The sequence below is a fragment of the Salvelinus sp. IW2-2015 genome, unplaced genomic scaffold (assembly GCF_002910315.2).
Source record: "Salvelinus sp. IW2-2015 unplaced genomic scaffold, ASM291031v2 Un_scaffold16412, whole genome shotgun sequence".
Classification (NCBI taxonomy): Eukaryota; Metazoa; Chordata; class Actinopteri; order Salmoniformes; family Salmonidae; genus Salvelinus; species Salvelinus sp. IW2-2015.
In genome coordinates, this window is record NW_019957574.1 from 410,867 (window position 1) to 423,454 (window position 12,588).

Here is a 12,588-nt window from a genome sequence, read left to right on the forward strand (position 1 = left end):
GGTGCTGACCACAACGGTAGCTCGGTTGTTGCGCATGTAGAGCGTGCGCAGTGAGATGAGGCGGGGGAAGTGGGCCAGGTTGACTTTGACCAGCTCATTGTGCTCCAGGTGCAGCTCGGTGAGCTTGAAGAGCCCAGCGAAGGAGTTCCGCGCCAGGCTCTGCAGCTGGTTGTAGCCCAGGTCCAGGAACTGCATGCTCCGGCAGTCCTGGAAGATCCTCACTGGGACAAACTTGAGGGCGTTGTAGCGCAAATGCAAATTGGTTAGCTTCCTCAGGCCGTGGAACAGGTCGGGTTCCAGCGCCTGCAGCCTGTTGTACGATAGGTCCAGGATGCGTAGGTTGGGGAGGGGCCTGAAGGTGCCATTGGGCAGGCTCTCGATATGGTTGGTGCTCAGGTCGAGTTCCTTGACTCGGCGCAGCCTGTCGAAGGTGCCCTCCTCCACCACGTCGATGTTGTTATGATCCAAGTAGAGCCAGGTGAGCTGCGACAGGCCAGCGAAGTGGCCCTCGCGCAACTCCGTCAGGTTGTTCTCGCGCATGGACAGGCCCAGGGCGCTGCTCAGGTTGCGCGGAACGTCGGTGAGATTGAGCCCCTCGCAGTAGAGCAGCTTGCTGTCGCAGCGGCATAGCCGTGGGCAGACGCCCTCCACCGAGGGGACCATTTTGAGCATGRTGCCCAGCGAGCACCACAGCAACAGTWTCAACCCAGGGGGCTTCCTCAGGGGCCACTTTAGGTACAAACCAATTAGAAGGAAATCCATCAGCCTGAAAATCCTTGGATAGATCCGCAGAGAAAATGTCCATTGGAATCGTACCGGTTTTATTCTGTCATGGTTCACATCGTAATTTGTAAACTCTCCCTGGCAGGAAACCAGCTCTTGTACTTTTTTTGTATTCCTTTTCTTGTAGTGAATTGTGTTGTGCGTGTGTTTTTTTCCCAAGGTATTTACTTATAGAAAGGAGGAGGAATCCAGTGTGGGGGGGGGAAAGAAAAGAACAGGGTAGAGGGATAAAGGGCAAGTCACTTTGCTCATGTTAGATATCAGGGGGCAAGAGGCGAGCAGAGGGGGGTAAAAAATGCTTTCTTCGTCGAGCGATCGCATATGAAAGGAATCCTACTCACCCCTATCCAGAGACGGACAACCCCTATTCAGCGACTCCCTTTGTGCCCGCACTAATTATGTACGAATCTAAAAAAGGACCCCAGTTGTGGTACAAATTCCACCCCCCCTCGTCCTTTTTCAGCACAGGAACACAGATCCCTGGAGGGCTTACAATGTCCTTAGTTCTCCTCGAGTGAAGAAGCCAGAAAAGACCATGGAATCAGGGATGCTTGTTAGGAAGGTGTCAGTTCCTGCTCGGCTGCGATGCATTGAGTGCCGTGGTTCCTCGCTCTCTCTCGCTTCTCTCGCCCTCCTGTCCTCTGCAGTCACTGCTTACGCGATGATTCCGGAGGAAAACCAAGGCCAACACCAGAAAGGAGAGGAAAAAAGGATAAACCTTCCGTCTTACGCTTCGATAAAAGACTGGTGCCGATCTGTATCGCAATTACCGTCTGTCACTTTGAAGGTGATCCTGACTCCTTGCACAGGCTATTATCCAGTCAGCGTCGGTATTGATTATTTCAGTACGACGGCGCGTTCAGAAAAATATGTATTGAAGAATAACCGTGGGTAATGCCAGGGTCTCTCGCCTTTCTCTTTTCTCCTCTCCTCTTTCTCTCTCTCTCCTCTCTCTCTCTCTTCTCTCTCTCTTCTCTCTCTCTCTCTCTCTCTCTCTTCTCTCTCTCTCTCTCTCTCTCTGTCCCTTTAGATTTTGTCCTTTCTTTTAGTTATTCCTTCTTTCAGATCCCACTATCTCCTGGTGAAAAGCCCCTGATCCTGCGTCCTCCTGTCTTTTGGTTCTGTTATAAATCCACTACGAGTTGTAGTGGTGTTTTTCCCCTTGTCGGCTGGAGGGAGTTTGCTGGTTGAGGCTGGACGCTGAGGAGGCTGCTAGTAGGGAGGCAGAGCGGCTGTGTGACGGGGATGGAGAGGAGAGACCAGAGCACTCTCACTTCGATCCTCGCTTGCAGACAGACTAGTGTACTGCAGAGCATGCAGAGGCACCGTCTGTTCACTGAGTGTCGTAAGCCTCTCACAATTCAGACTGGCCCCACACTCTCTCTCTCGGGCTTGTTCGTTCGACTCACTCTCTCTCTCTCTCTCCCTCTTGCCTTCGGTCTATACTCTTCTCTTTCTCTCTCACTACTCTCGGCTCATTTTTTTTCAGTGTTTGAAACGTTTCATATTCAAAAGGGGCCGGGCTTAAAACTGGGGCTTTATTGAAGCACAGAATCTCTCTATTTCTCTCTCTCTTCTCTCTCTCTCTCTCTCTCCTCTCTCTCTATCTCCTCTCCTCTCTTCCTTTCTCTCTCTCTTCTCCTCTCTCTCCTTCTCTCCTCTCTCTCTCTCTCTTTCCTCTCTCTCTCTCCTCTTCTCTCTCTCTCTTCTTCTCCTCCTCTCTCTTTCTCTCTCTCTTTCTCTCTCTTCTTTCTCTCTGTTCTTCTCTCTTTTCTCTCTCTTCTCTCTCTCTCTTCTCTCTCTCTCTCTCTCTCTCAGCACAAGAATCTCTCTATCTCTCTCTCTTCCCTCTCTCTCTCTCCCCTCTCTCTCTCAGAGGGGGCCCCCAACCAGAATCTCTCTCTCTCTCTCTCTCTCTCTCTCTCTCTCTCTCTCTCTCTCACCCTCCCTCCCTGTAATGAATTGAAACAAGCCATCTACAATATCTGCTTCTTCTCTTCTTGTAGAATCCAGTCTCCCTCATTATTGCAGACTAATATTCCACTAATGATTGAAAGGGTGTTCTATATGCGTTCTATCCCTCCAGCTGATGAAATGTTCCAAACTCTTGGCTGAACCGATGGGGCTGATGCTGCATAATTACATAACAATACAGATGTCATAATAATAATTATAATATTCATGATTTGTGATCAAACCGATGTTACTGTATGCCGTGATTATACACACTTATTGACACATTTAATGGTCAATTACTCAGCTGTACACTTTATTGGGCCTCATCTCAATATGGTGTACAGTGCCTTTGGAAAGTATTCAGACCCTTTGATTTTTTTCACATTTTGTTACTTTACAGCCTTATTCTAAAATGGATTAAATAAACAAAATCCTCAGAAATCTATACACAATACCCCATAATGATGAAGCGAAAACAGGTTTGTCGAATTTTTTGCAAATGTATTAAAAGTTAAAAACAGAAATACCTTACTTAAGTATTCAGACCCTTAGCTATGAGACTCGAAATTGAGCTCATGTACATCCTGTTTCCATTGATCCAAACATCCAAACATCCAAACATCCTTGAGATGTTTCTACAACTTGATTGGAGTCCACCTGGGGTAAATTCAATTGATTGGACATGATTTGGAAAGGCACACACTTGTCTATATAAGGTCCCACAGTTCACAGTGCATGTCAGAGCAAAAACCAAGCCATGGTTGGAATTGTCAGTAGAGCTCAGAGACAGAATTGTGTTGAGGCACAGATCTGGTGGAGGGCACCAAAACATTTCTGCAGCATTGAAGGACCACAAGACAACAGTGTCTTTCATCCTTCTTAAATGGAATATGTTTGGAACCACCAAGACTCTTCCTATAGCTGGCCAAACTGAGCAATCGTGGGAGAAGGGCCTTGGTCAGGGAGCTAACCAAGAACCCGTTGGTCACTCTGACAGAGCTCTTGAGTTCCTCTGTGGAGATAGGACAACCATCTCTGCAGCACACCACCAATCAGGCCTTTATGGTAGAGCGGCCAGATGACAGCACGCTTTGAGTTTTCCTAAAGGCACCAAAACACTCTCAGTCCATGAGAAACAAGATTATCTGGTCTGATGGTACCAAGATTGAACTCTTTGGCCTGAATGCCAAGCCTCACGTCTGGAGGAAACTTGGCACCATCCCTATGATGAGCATGGTTGTGGCAGCATCATGCTGTGGGGATGTTTGTCAGTGGCAGGGACTGGAAGACTAGTCAGGATCGAGGCAAAGATGAACAGAGCAAAGTACAGAGATATCCTTAATGAAAACCTCCGACTGGGGTCCTGACTCGTCTGAACAATAACCTTAACAGGACAACGATCCTAAGCACACAGCCAAGAAAACGCAGGAGTGGCTTCGGGACAAGTCTCTGAATGTCCTTGAGTGGCCCAGCCAGAGTCCGGACTGGAACCCAATCAAACTTCTCTTGAGAGACTTGAAAGTAGCTGTGCAGCATCGCTCCCCATCCAACCTGACAGAGCTTGAGAAGATCTGCCGAAAGGAAAGGGAGAAACTCMCCAAATACAGGTGTGCCAAGCTTGTAGTGTCATACCCAAGAAGACTCAAGGCTGTAATATCTACCAAAGGTGCTGTCACATCTACTCCCGCTCCTCCTCTCTGGTCCTCGTTGTCGCTAGTTGTGTTATCATTACGCACACCTGCCACCATCGTTACGTGCACCTGCGCCTCATGACACTCACCTGTACTCCATCACCTTCCTGATTGCCTCCCCTACATCTGTCACTCCCTTTGGTTCTTTCCCCAGGCGTTATTGACTCTGTTTCTGTTTCATGTCTATGCTTTTTGTGTTTCTTGTTTTGTACTATGTTCTATTTATTATTACATTTGCACTCCCTGTACTTTCTTCCAGACTTCCAGCGTACACGTTACAGAATAACGCCTCACCAAAGGGAAGTAACAGGGATTTTTTTTTTACTGGTGATGTCACATCCAAGGGCGGCTGCCGAAGCAACCGTGGAAGCGTCAGCTGGCTCGTCAGGCGTCCATGTCTCAGCTGGCTTGACAGGTTCTCAAATCTCTGTTGGCTCATCAGGCTTCCAGTTCCAAAGCTGCCGGGGATGCCTCAGCTGGCTCRACAGGTTTCCATGCCTCAGCTGGCTCGACAGGTTCTCAAGCCTCGGTTGGCTCGACAGGTTCTCAAGCCTCGGTTGGCTCGCCAGGCTTCCATGCCTCAGCTGGCTCGACAGGTTCTCAAGCCTCGCTTGGCTCGACAGGTTCTCAAGCCTCAGTTGGCTTGTCAGGCTTCCATGCCTCAGCTGGCTTGTTGGGATCCCATGCCTCAGCCTGCTCGTCGGGCTCCCATGCCTCAGCCGGCTCGTCAGGCTCCCATGCCTTAGCCGGCTCGTCTGGGTCCCATGCCTCAACCGGCTCGTCGGGCTCCCATGCCTCAGCCGTCTCGTCAGGCTCCCATGCCTTAGCCGGCTCGTCTGGGTCCCATGCCTCAACCGGCTCGTCGGGCTCCCATGCCTCACCTGGCTCTACAGGTTCCCGCGCCTCAGCTGGCTCTACAGGTTCCCGTGCCTCAGCAGAAGCTTTCGGCCCGCTGCTGGTCCTCGGACCGTCCCCCTGGTTGGCGTCCTGCGGCTGGAGCCACGTGTCAGGGAGGGGGTACTGTCACGTCTACTCCCGCTCCTCCTCTCTGCCACTATAGTTATGCGCACCTGCGCCTCAGGACACTCACCTGGATTCCATCACCTTCCTGATTACCTCCGCTATATATGTCACTCCCTTTGGTTCTTTCCCCAGATGTTATTGACTCTTTTTCTTTTTCATGTCTGTACGCTTTTCATGTTTTGTACTATGTTCTATTTATTATTACATTTGCACTCCCTGCACTTGCTTCCAGACTCCCAGCGTACACGTTACAGGTGCAGAGAGTGTTGGGCCAGTAACTGWAAGGTTGCTGGATCGTATCCCCGAGCTGACAAAGGTCAAAATCTKTCATTCTGCTCTTGAGCAAGGYAGTTAACCCACTGTTCCCCGGGTGCTGAAGACATGGATGTCGATTAAGACAGCCCCCCGCAGCTCTCTGATTCAGAGGGGTTGGGTTAAATGCGGAAGACACATTTCAGTTGAAGGCATTCAGTTGTMCCACTGACTAGGTGGTACAACTATCCCCCTTTCCCYTTCAACAAAATACTGAGTAAASGGTCTGAATACTTAAGTAAATGTAATATTTCCGTTTTTATTTTGTATACATTTGCAAAAMATTCTAAAAATCTGTTTTTGCTTTGTCATTATGGGGTATTGTGTGTAGATTGATGAGGGGAAAGCAATGTATTACATGTAAATAATAATAATTTATTTAATAACTTCCCGAATGCACTATATATGGCAGCATTACCCTACACTACCCTGCTATGGATGCTTCTGTTTTTAGGGACCAAACCGACCAGCAACTTATGCTTAAAATGGCAGTTGGTCTAAACATTTTATGTCMATTTTTTTCTTCCTTTTTTCTTTTAATGAACAGAAGTGCAATGACCGTGGCATGGTGAGAGTACGGTTCCCATATGTCATGGGGGATTGCCGACGCTGCGATTCACGCACTRTGATTAAGCTCTTTGCATTGATATATCCTAGCTTTTATTTCCTTGTCCATTGAACGGAAAAGAGTCAAACCAAACTATATCAAGAAAAATCTGCATTTGGTAACATGGAATGCTGCATGCCTCTTTTTCAAGGTTGTTTGAGGACCCGGCTGTCCAGTGTGAATACAGATTTGATCTGTTGCCACTCAGAGACGGACAGTGTTACATAATATATTTCTCTCAGGAGGTCCCCACGCTCCTAGCTCCCAGGGTTCCCTGGTTCACGGACCCCGTCCATCTCTCCCGGCCCTTGTCATCTCACTCACGTTAATTTCAAAGTACAATGAGCTGTGACGAATCTGATGATCCGGTCCTTTACATGACGCAAACATGCCATCCCTCTCTCCCTCTCCCCCCTCCCTCCTTTCCGACAGCAGACGTAAGTTTCATGGCTCCTTGCTAAGGTGCTCTGCTGTGGATTTAGTCAGGAAGTWAAAAGTGCCACGTCAGCCCTGGCTCATCTGGTAATTGGCGCGTCGGTCTGTCTACTATTCCAGGGCCCGTACTCATAAAGTGTCTCATAAAGACTGGTGATCTAGGATAATTTTTGCCTTTTGTATCATAATGAAGATGATTATATGGACAGGGGGGGACCTGATCCTAGATCTGCACTCCTATTCTGAAACCCTTAATGAATATGTGTCTAAGGAAAGCCATCAGCAGCTCCGAGACCTGGGGTTTACTAACGACAGTTATAGGATGGTTCGACGGCGACAGAGAACCTACTCTCCCCTTTGCTTTACCTTCCGCTGCCACTCATTTCTCATTCATAATTAAGTCACCAATTTAGCTGAAATTCACGACTGACATATTCACACYGCAGCTATTGCAACTGACGCTCGCCATTTTGAAGGAGCGGCGCTGTTTTGAGCTCTGAACGCCAACGACGTATCTCGAGTACTCGTTAATGATGCTCCACCGAAACATGTTCCTKTCACCTTCTTATGGTTYGCGTTTTGCTGTTCTCACGCCTTGAGAATGCTGCCTCTGCAAAGCTTCCACAGTGGGAAGAGACATATATGGCACCGTGAGGGGAGAAATAAAACGACGGGATGTGGACGACGTCTCCCAGTCAGATATATCTCTTTCCTGCTCGTCTACCTCAGCCCGCCTCTCTTCAGCCCTGTAATGGATGGATTGCTACACCAGCTAATGAGTTGGTGGCACCATAATGACTTAACACAGCAAACAGGAGATAGGAGTACCGGGGTCATCCGTTTGAAACTTTTCAAGAGATTGTGGCTGTGGAGAGGGCAGACACGTGCGCGTGCGTGCACATGCATGCACACACAACCATGCATGCACACACACACACGCACAAACACACTCCTATTAAAGATGGGCGGTGGGTGCAGATAGGCATTTCGACTCGTCTCAACAATAACCTTAATTTGTTCCTTCAAACCACGTCATTGCTGCTTCTGGTAGGTTAGAGTAGACTAGAGGGAGGATAGCAGCATTTGGGAAACTAGGGCATTACCTTTCCCTCGCCTTCTATTTTGATTCATGAACATTCAAAGAAACCAAGATGATTTTCTGTGTAATTTAGGAAAAGGGGGACATTCGACTGGAGAGAAAAAAAATGGTGTGGAGAACATGGCATGCTTCTTTCGCTGAGGGGACTTCCGCATCCCCCCGGGGAAAACGAGACTGAAATGACAGAACGCCGTCTGTGAGCCCGGAGATTAAAAAGCAGAACAAATTAAAACATCTCGAGTGAAATCGGCATCCTCGTGGAACTAATGTGTGGGCGACTCAACTTTTGGAGAGCGGGAGAGAGAGAGAGAGAGAGAGAGAGACTTTGTATGCCGTGATTCACTCCTTCTCTTCTTCCTTTCCTTCCGTTCGGAAAAGTGCTGTCACGCTATCAGTGTAGCCCAGAGCAGCCCAGAGCGAATCGTCATGGTGCAGAGAGGCCTACTCATCCTCCCGTGAATGCCTACCCATGGGCGGCACGGGAAGGTCAACATTTGGCTACACTGGGCCTCTGGGGGACGTAGACAGATGTCCGTGACACGAGCCCCTTCGCCCCCATTTAAAGATAATGTCTTTTGAAGGCATGTGAATATGTGAGCACARGCACAARATGTCCTCTAGCAGATGTTTTTATTACGAGCTAATCGCTGAACTGTCAACATTGACAGATAWATTCAGTTTATGTTGCCCATGCTGGAATTCAACCCTTAACCCTGATGTTCCCTGCGCTCTGACCATGCTCCGACCCTCTGAACTACTGGTAACATGTCAGGTGTGTTGGCTGCACTGTTGCGCTCAACTACAGCAGCTTTGCATTCTGAAAGAGACTCTCTTCTCCATACATGAAATCCATCTTCATTTGCATTCTGTTTTGTGTTAGTAGGTATAACTTGTGCCCATCGCTRGGCTAATGCTAGGTAAATCAATGAAAACCATGCTAGGCAGTTACTGAGGAAGTGGAAATAGCTCATTAATAACTTAGCACTTACTATTAATTAAACGTAGATTGTGTTTGTGTTGTTTAAGTTGGTTATGCTTAATCAACATACTATTATATTCCCTTCATGTTTTCTGCTGCATTAGCAGTTTGAACTACAGATGCTAACACAAGGGATTTACTAAGGACTCTGGCTGGTCAGCAAACATCTCACTTGCGTAATTTATTGCACAAATACTGAGCTCTGACGCTATTGCACTCACCAGCCTACCAGCCATAAAACCTTGCAGCTTTAATGTTTAATTCTTGACACCTACAGTTTACATGCACCTTAGCCAAATACATTTAAACTCAGTTTTTCACAATTCCTGACATTTAATCCCAGTAAAAATTCCCTGTTTTAGGTCAGTTAGGATCCCCACTTAATTTTAAGAATGTGAAATGTCAGAATAATAGGTGAGAGAATGATTTATTTCAGCTTTTATTTCTTTCATCACATTCCCAGTGGGTCAGAAGTTTACATACACTCATTAGTATTTGGTAGCATTGCCTTCAAATTGTTTAACTTGGGTCAAACGTTACGGGTAGCCTTCCACAAGCTTCCCACAATAAGTTGTGTGAATTTTGGCCCATTCCTCCTGACAGAGCTGGTGTACTCTAGGCCCCTTGCTCGCACACACTTTTTCAGTTCTGCCCACAAATGTTCTATGGATTGAGGTCAGGGCTTTGTGATGCCACTCCAATACTTGACTTTGTTTGTCCTTAAAGCCATTTTGCCACTTGACCAAGCAACTTCCTGACTGTGTCTTGAGATGTTGCTTCAATATATCCACATCATTTTCCTGCCCCATAATGCCTTCTATTTTATGAAGTGCACCAGTCCCTCCTGCAGTAAAGCACCCCCACAACATGATGCTACCACCCCTGTGCTTCAAAGTTGGGATGGTGTTCTTCGGTTCTTGCAAGCGTCCCCCTTTTTCCTCCAAACATATCGATGGTCATTATGGCCAAACAGTTATTCATCAGCCAGAGGACATTTCTCCACAAAATACGATCTGTCCCCATGTGCAGATGCAAACTGTAGTCTGGCTTTTTTATGGCGGTTTTGGAGCAGCGGCTTCTTCCTTGCTGATCGGCCTTTCAGGTTATGTCGATATAGGACTCTTTCACTGTGGATATAGATACTTTTGTACTTGTTTCCTCCAGCATCTTCACAAGGTCTTTTGCTGTTGTTCTGGGATTGATTTGCACTTCCACGTTCATCTCTAGGAGACAGAATGCTTCTCCTTCCTGAGTGGTATGACAGCTGCGTGGTCCCATGGTGTTTATACTTGCATACTATTGTTTGTACAGATGAACATGGTACCTTCAGGCATTTGGAAATTGCTCCCAAGGATGAACCAGACTTGGAAGGTCTACAATTTATTTTCTGAGGTCTTGGCTGATTTCTTTTGATTTTCCCATGACGTCAAGCAAAGGGCACTGAGTTTGAAAGTAGGCCTTGAATTGCATCCACAGGTACACCTCCAATTGACTCAAATGATGTCAATTAGCCTATCAGAAGCTTCTAAAGCCATGACATCATTTTCTGGAATTTGCAAGCTGTTTAAAGGCACAGTCAACTCAGTGTATGTAAACATCTGACCTACTAGAATTGTGGTACAGTGAATTATAAGTGAAATAATCTGTCTGTAAAGAATTGTTGGAAAAACGACTTGTGTCATGCACAAAGTAGATGTCCTAACTGACTTGACAAAACTATAGTTTGTTAACAAGAAATGTGTGGAGTGGTTGTAAAACGAGTTTTAATGACTCCAACCTAAGTGTATGTAAACTTCTGACTTYAGCTGTAGCTAGATAGATGGGAGTTCATTCCTTACCGAGAGTGAAGATGAGAATCAAAAATCTAAATGGCCACCACTGCCTGGCACTGTAGCGGCTGGAGCTCGACAGATCCTCTGTGGWTGAATRGACTAGACACCAGACACTCACTATAGACAGTAGCCTATCATACCTGGTTCAAAACACATCAATAACTCCAGATGAATGGCTATCGACTCTAATCTCATAAATTCTCATCATACGTCATACCTGGACATGGCTACTAGATGTACTCAATACTCTGTTCCCATTTGGCAATACGTTGGCTTCTCTTCTCACTACACTACCACCAAGGCTTTGTCTCAAATGACAGTCTACTGCACTATCTAGAGAATGGGTGGTCTGGTTCAAAGCAGTGACCTATGTTGGGAATAGGGTGCTCAGGCCAAAAGTAGTGCAGAAAGTAGGTTGGCATTTTAAACACGTTGCCCTTTGGTGATGCACCGTACACTACTTTGGTAAGGCTGTTTTTGATAGTAGAAGAATGTTGGGAGGGTTATTATCCATTTCCTCATTTACACTTAGTCACCTTGGCTCTGCCGAGCCATAGAACTGCTGAATTGTAAGTACCCCTCGAAGAATTACAGGCGTTATGCAATGGTGGTGGTTTCGGGTTAATCATTCTCTCGCAAGCTAATTACACTTGAGCTAGAGGAGAGATCAGCGTGTAAGCTTTGTTTACAGCTCCGTCTGAATGCCTTTGTCCTTTGCCTTTCTTAGAGTCCCCTGATGAACACAATTTTTTTTCCCCCTATCGTCTTTGTCTTTTTTGGTGTATCTTGTTTGAAAAGTATATCGGTTGGCCGTCTCAGATTGGTTTCTGCTGCTGTAAAAGCCTGTTGCTATGTTCCTGGCCAATGTCAGATTTCGAATAGTTCCAGAGCCACAAAACCTCCCCCTCGCACAGATAGCTAGCTGCCCATAGCTCTTTCCTCTTGGTTGATAGAACTGCTGATAGCCTCTTGACTGAGGTCTGAGTAGGGTCAACAAATAGCAGCATCGGATGGATCCCGTTCTTTTTTTCCGCCTCTTTTTCCTCACTATTCTATTACTTACCCAATGGGTGGAAGTGTGACTTCTTATTGATTCTTGCCCTTGGCAGTAAACCATTTCCAGTGAGTAATTTCTTGTTGGTGGCCACAGCTGGCTCAGGCTGGCTCTCGAGTCCCACTGACCCAAAAGGCTCTAGGGCCACGGCCGTATCTCGGTCCATGCGTAAAAGGGAGGTGCAATTTGGACACACACACGTGCAATAGTTGTTTGTGTGTGTGTGTGTGTGTGTGTGTGTGTGTGTGTGTGTGTGTGTGTGTGTGTGTGAGAGAGAAGGAGAGAAAAGGCGAGGTTGTTGGATACATCTTGTCATAATTCCCCCTATTGGCCCCCTTCCATCATCCCTTCACTTAATTACTCACTCTCCCTCTCTGTCCTCCCTGTTTGTCTCTCACTCTGCCTCCGCCTTGTCAGCATCACACTTCATTGATAGAGGGGTCTGCCTCGGCCTGCCTCGCCATCAGATTGAGTTGACAGAGGGTTCGCCAGAGACTCTAATAATTAACAGCCTCCTGATTACAGATCCATTATTTTAATCCACTATTGGATCATTGGGGAGTTCGGCTTCCTGACACGCGCTCGACGAAACAAGGCCAGATGATGATGGCTAATTGGCCCTCTGCTGAGTAATGTGGACAGGCAGGAGAAGGACGGGTGGGAAGGGGTCAGTGCACAGAGCTACCCAGAAAGAGGCTGCAATATGCGGGGAGGCTGCCATGGAGGGTAACCTCCAGCAGATGGAAATTCCATTCACAGCTCCCAGTTATAGGCTACAGTCGTCCAGCTCTGGGCTGGATGTGTGAGGACAATTCTG

The 12,588-nt window shown here is 47.1% G+C and overlaps 2 protein-coding genes across 2 annotated transcripts in view; one reads left to right on the forward strand and one right to left on the reverse strand.

The window, feature by feature from the left end:
* Positions 1 to 1,236, reverse strand: part of LOC139027448 (leucine-rich repeat transmembrane neuronal protein 1-like) — a 3,723-nt gene extending 2,487 nt beyond the window's left edge. Inside the window, exon 1 of the mRNA XM_070442652.1 lies at positions 1 to 1,236. Within this exon, the coding sequence (XP_070298753.1) occupies positions 1 to 762 (762 nt within the window). The 5' untranslated portion in view covers positions 763 to 1,236.
* Positions 1 to 12,588, forward strand: part of LOC112080654 (catenin alpha-2-like) — a 611,175-nt gene that overhangs the window by 357,962 nt on the left and 240,625 nt on the right.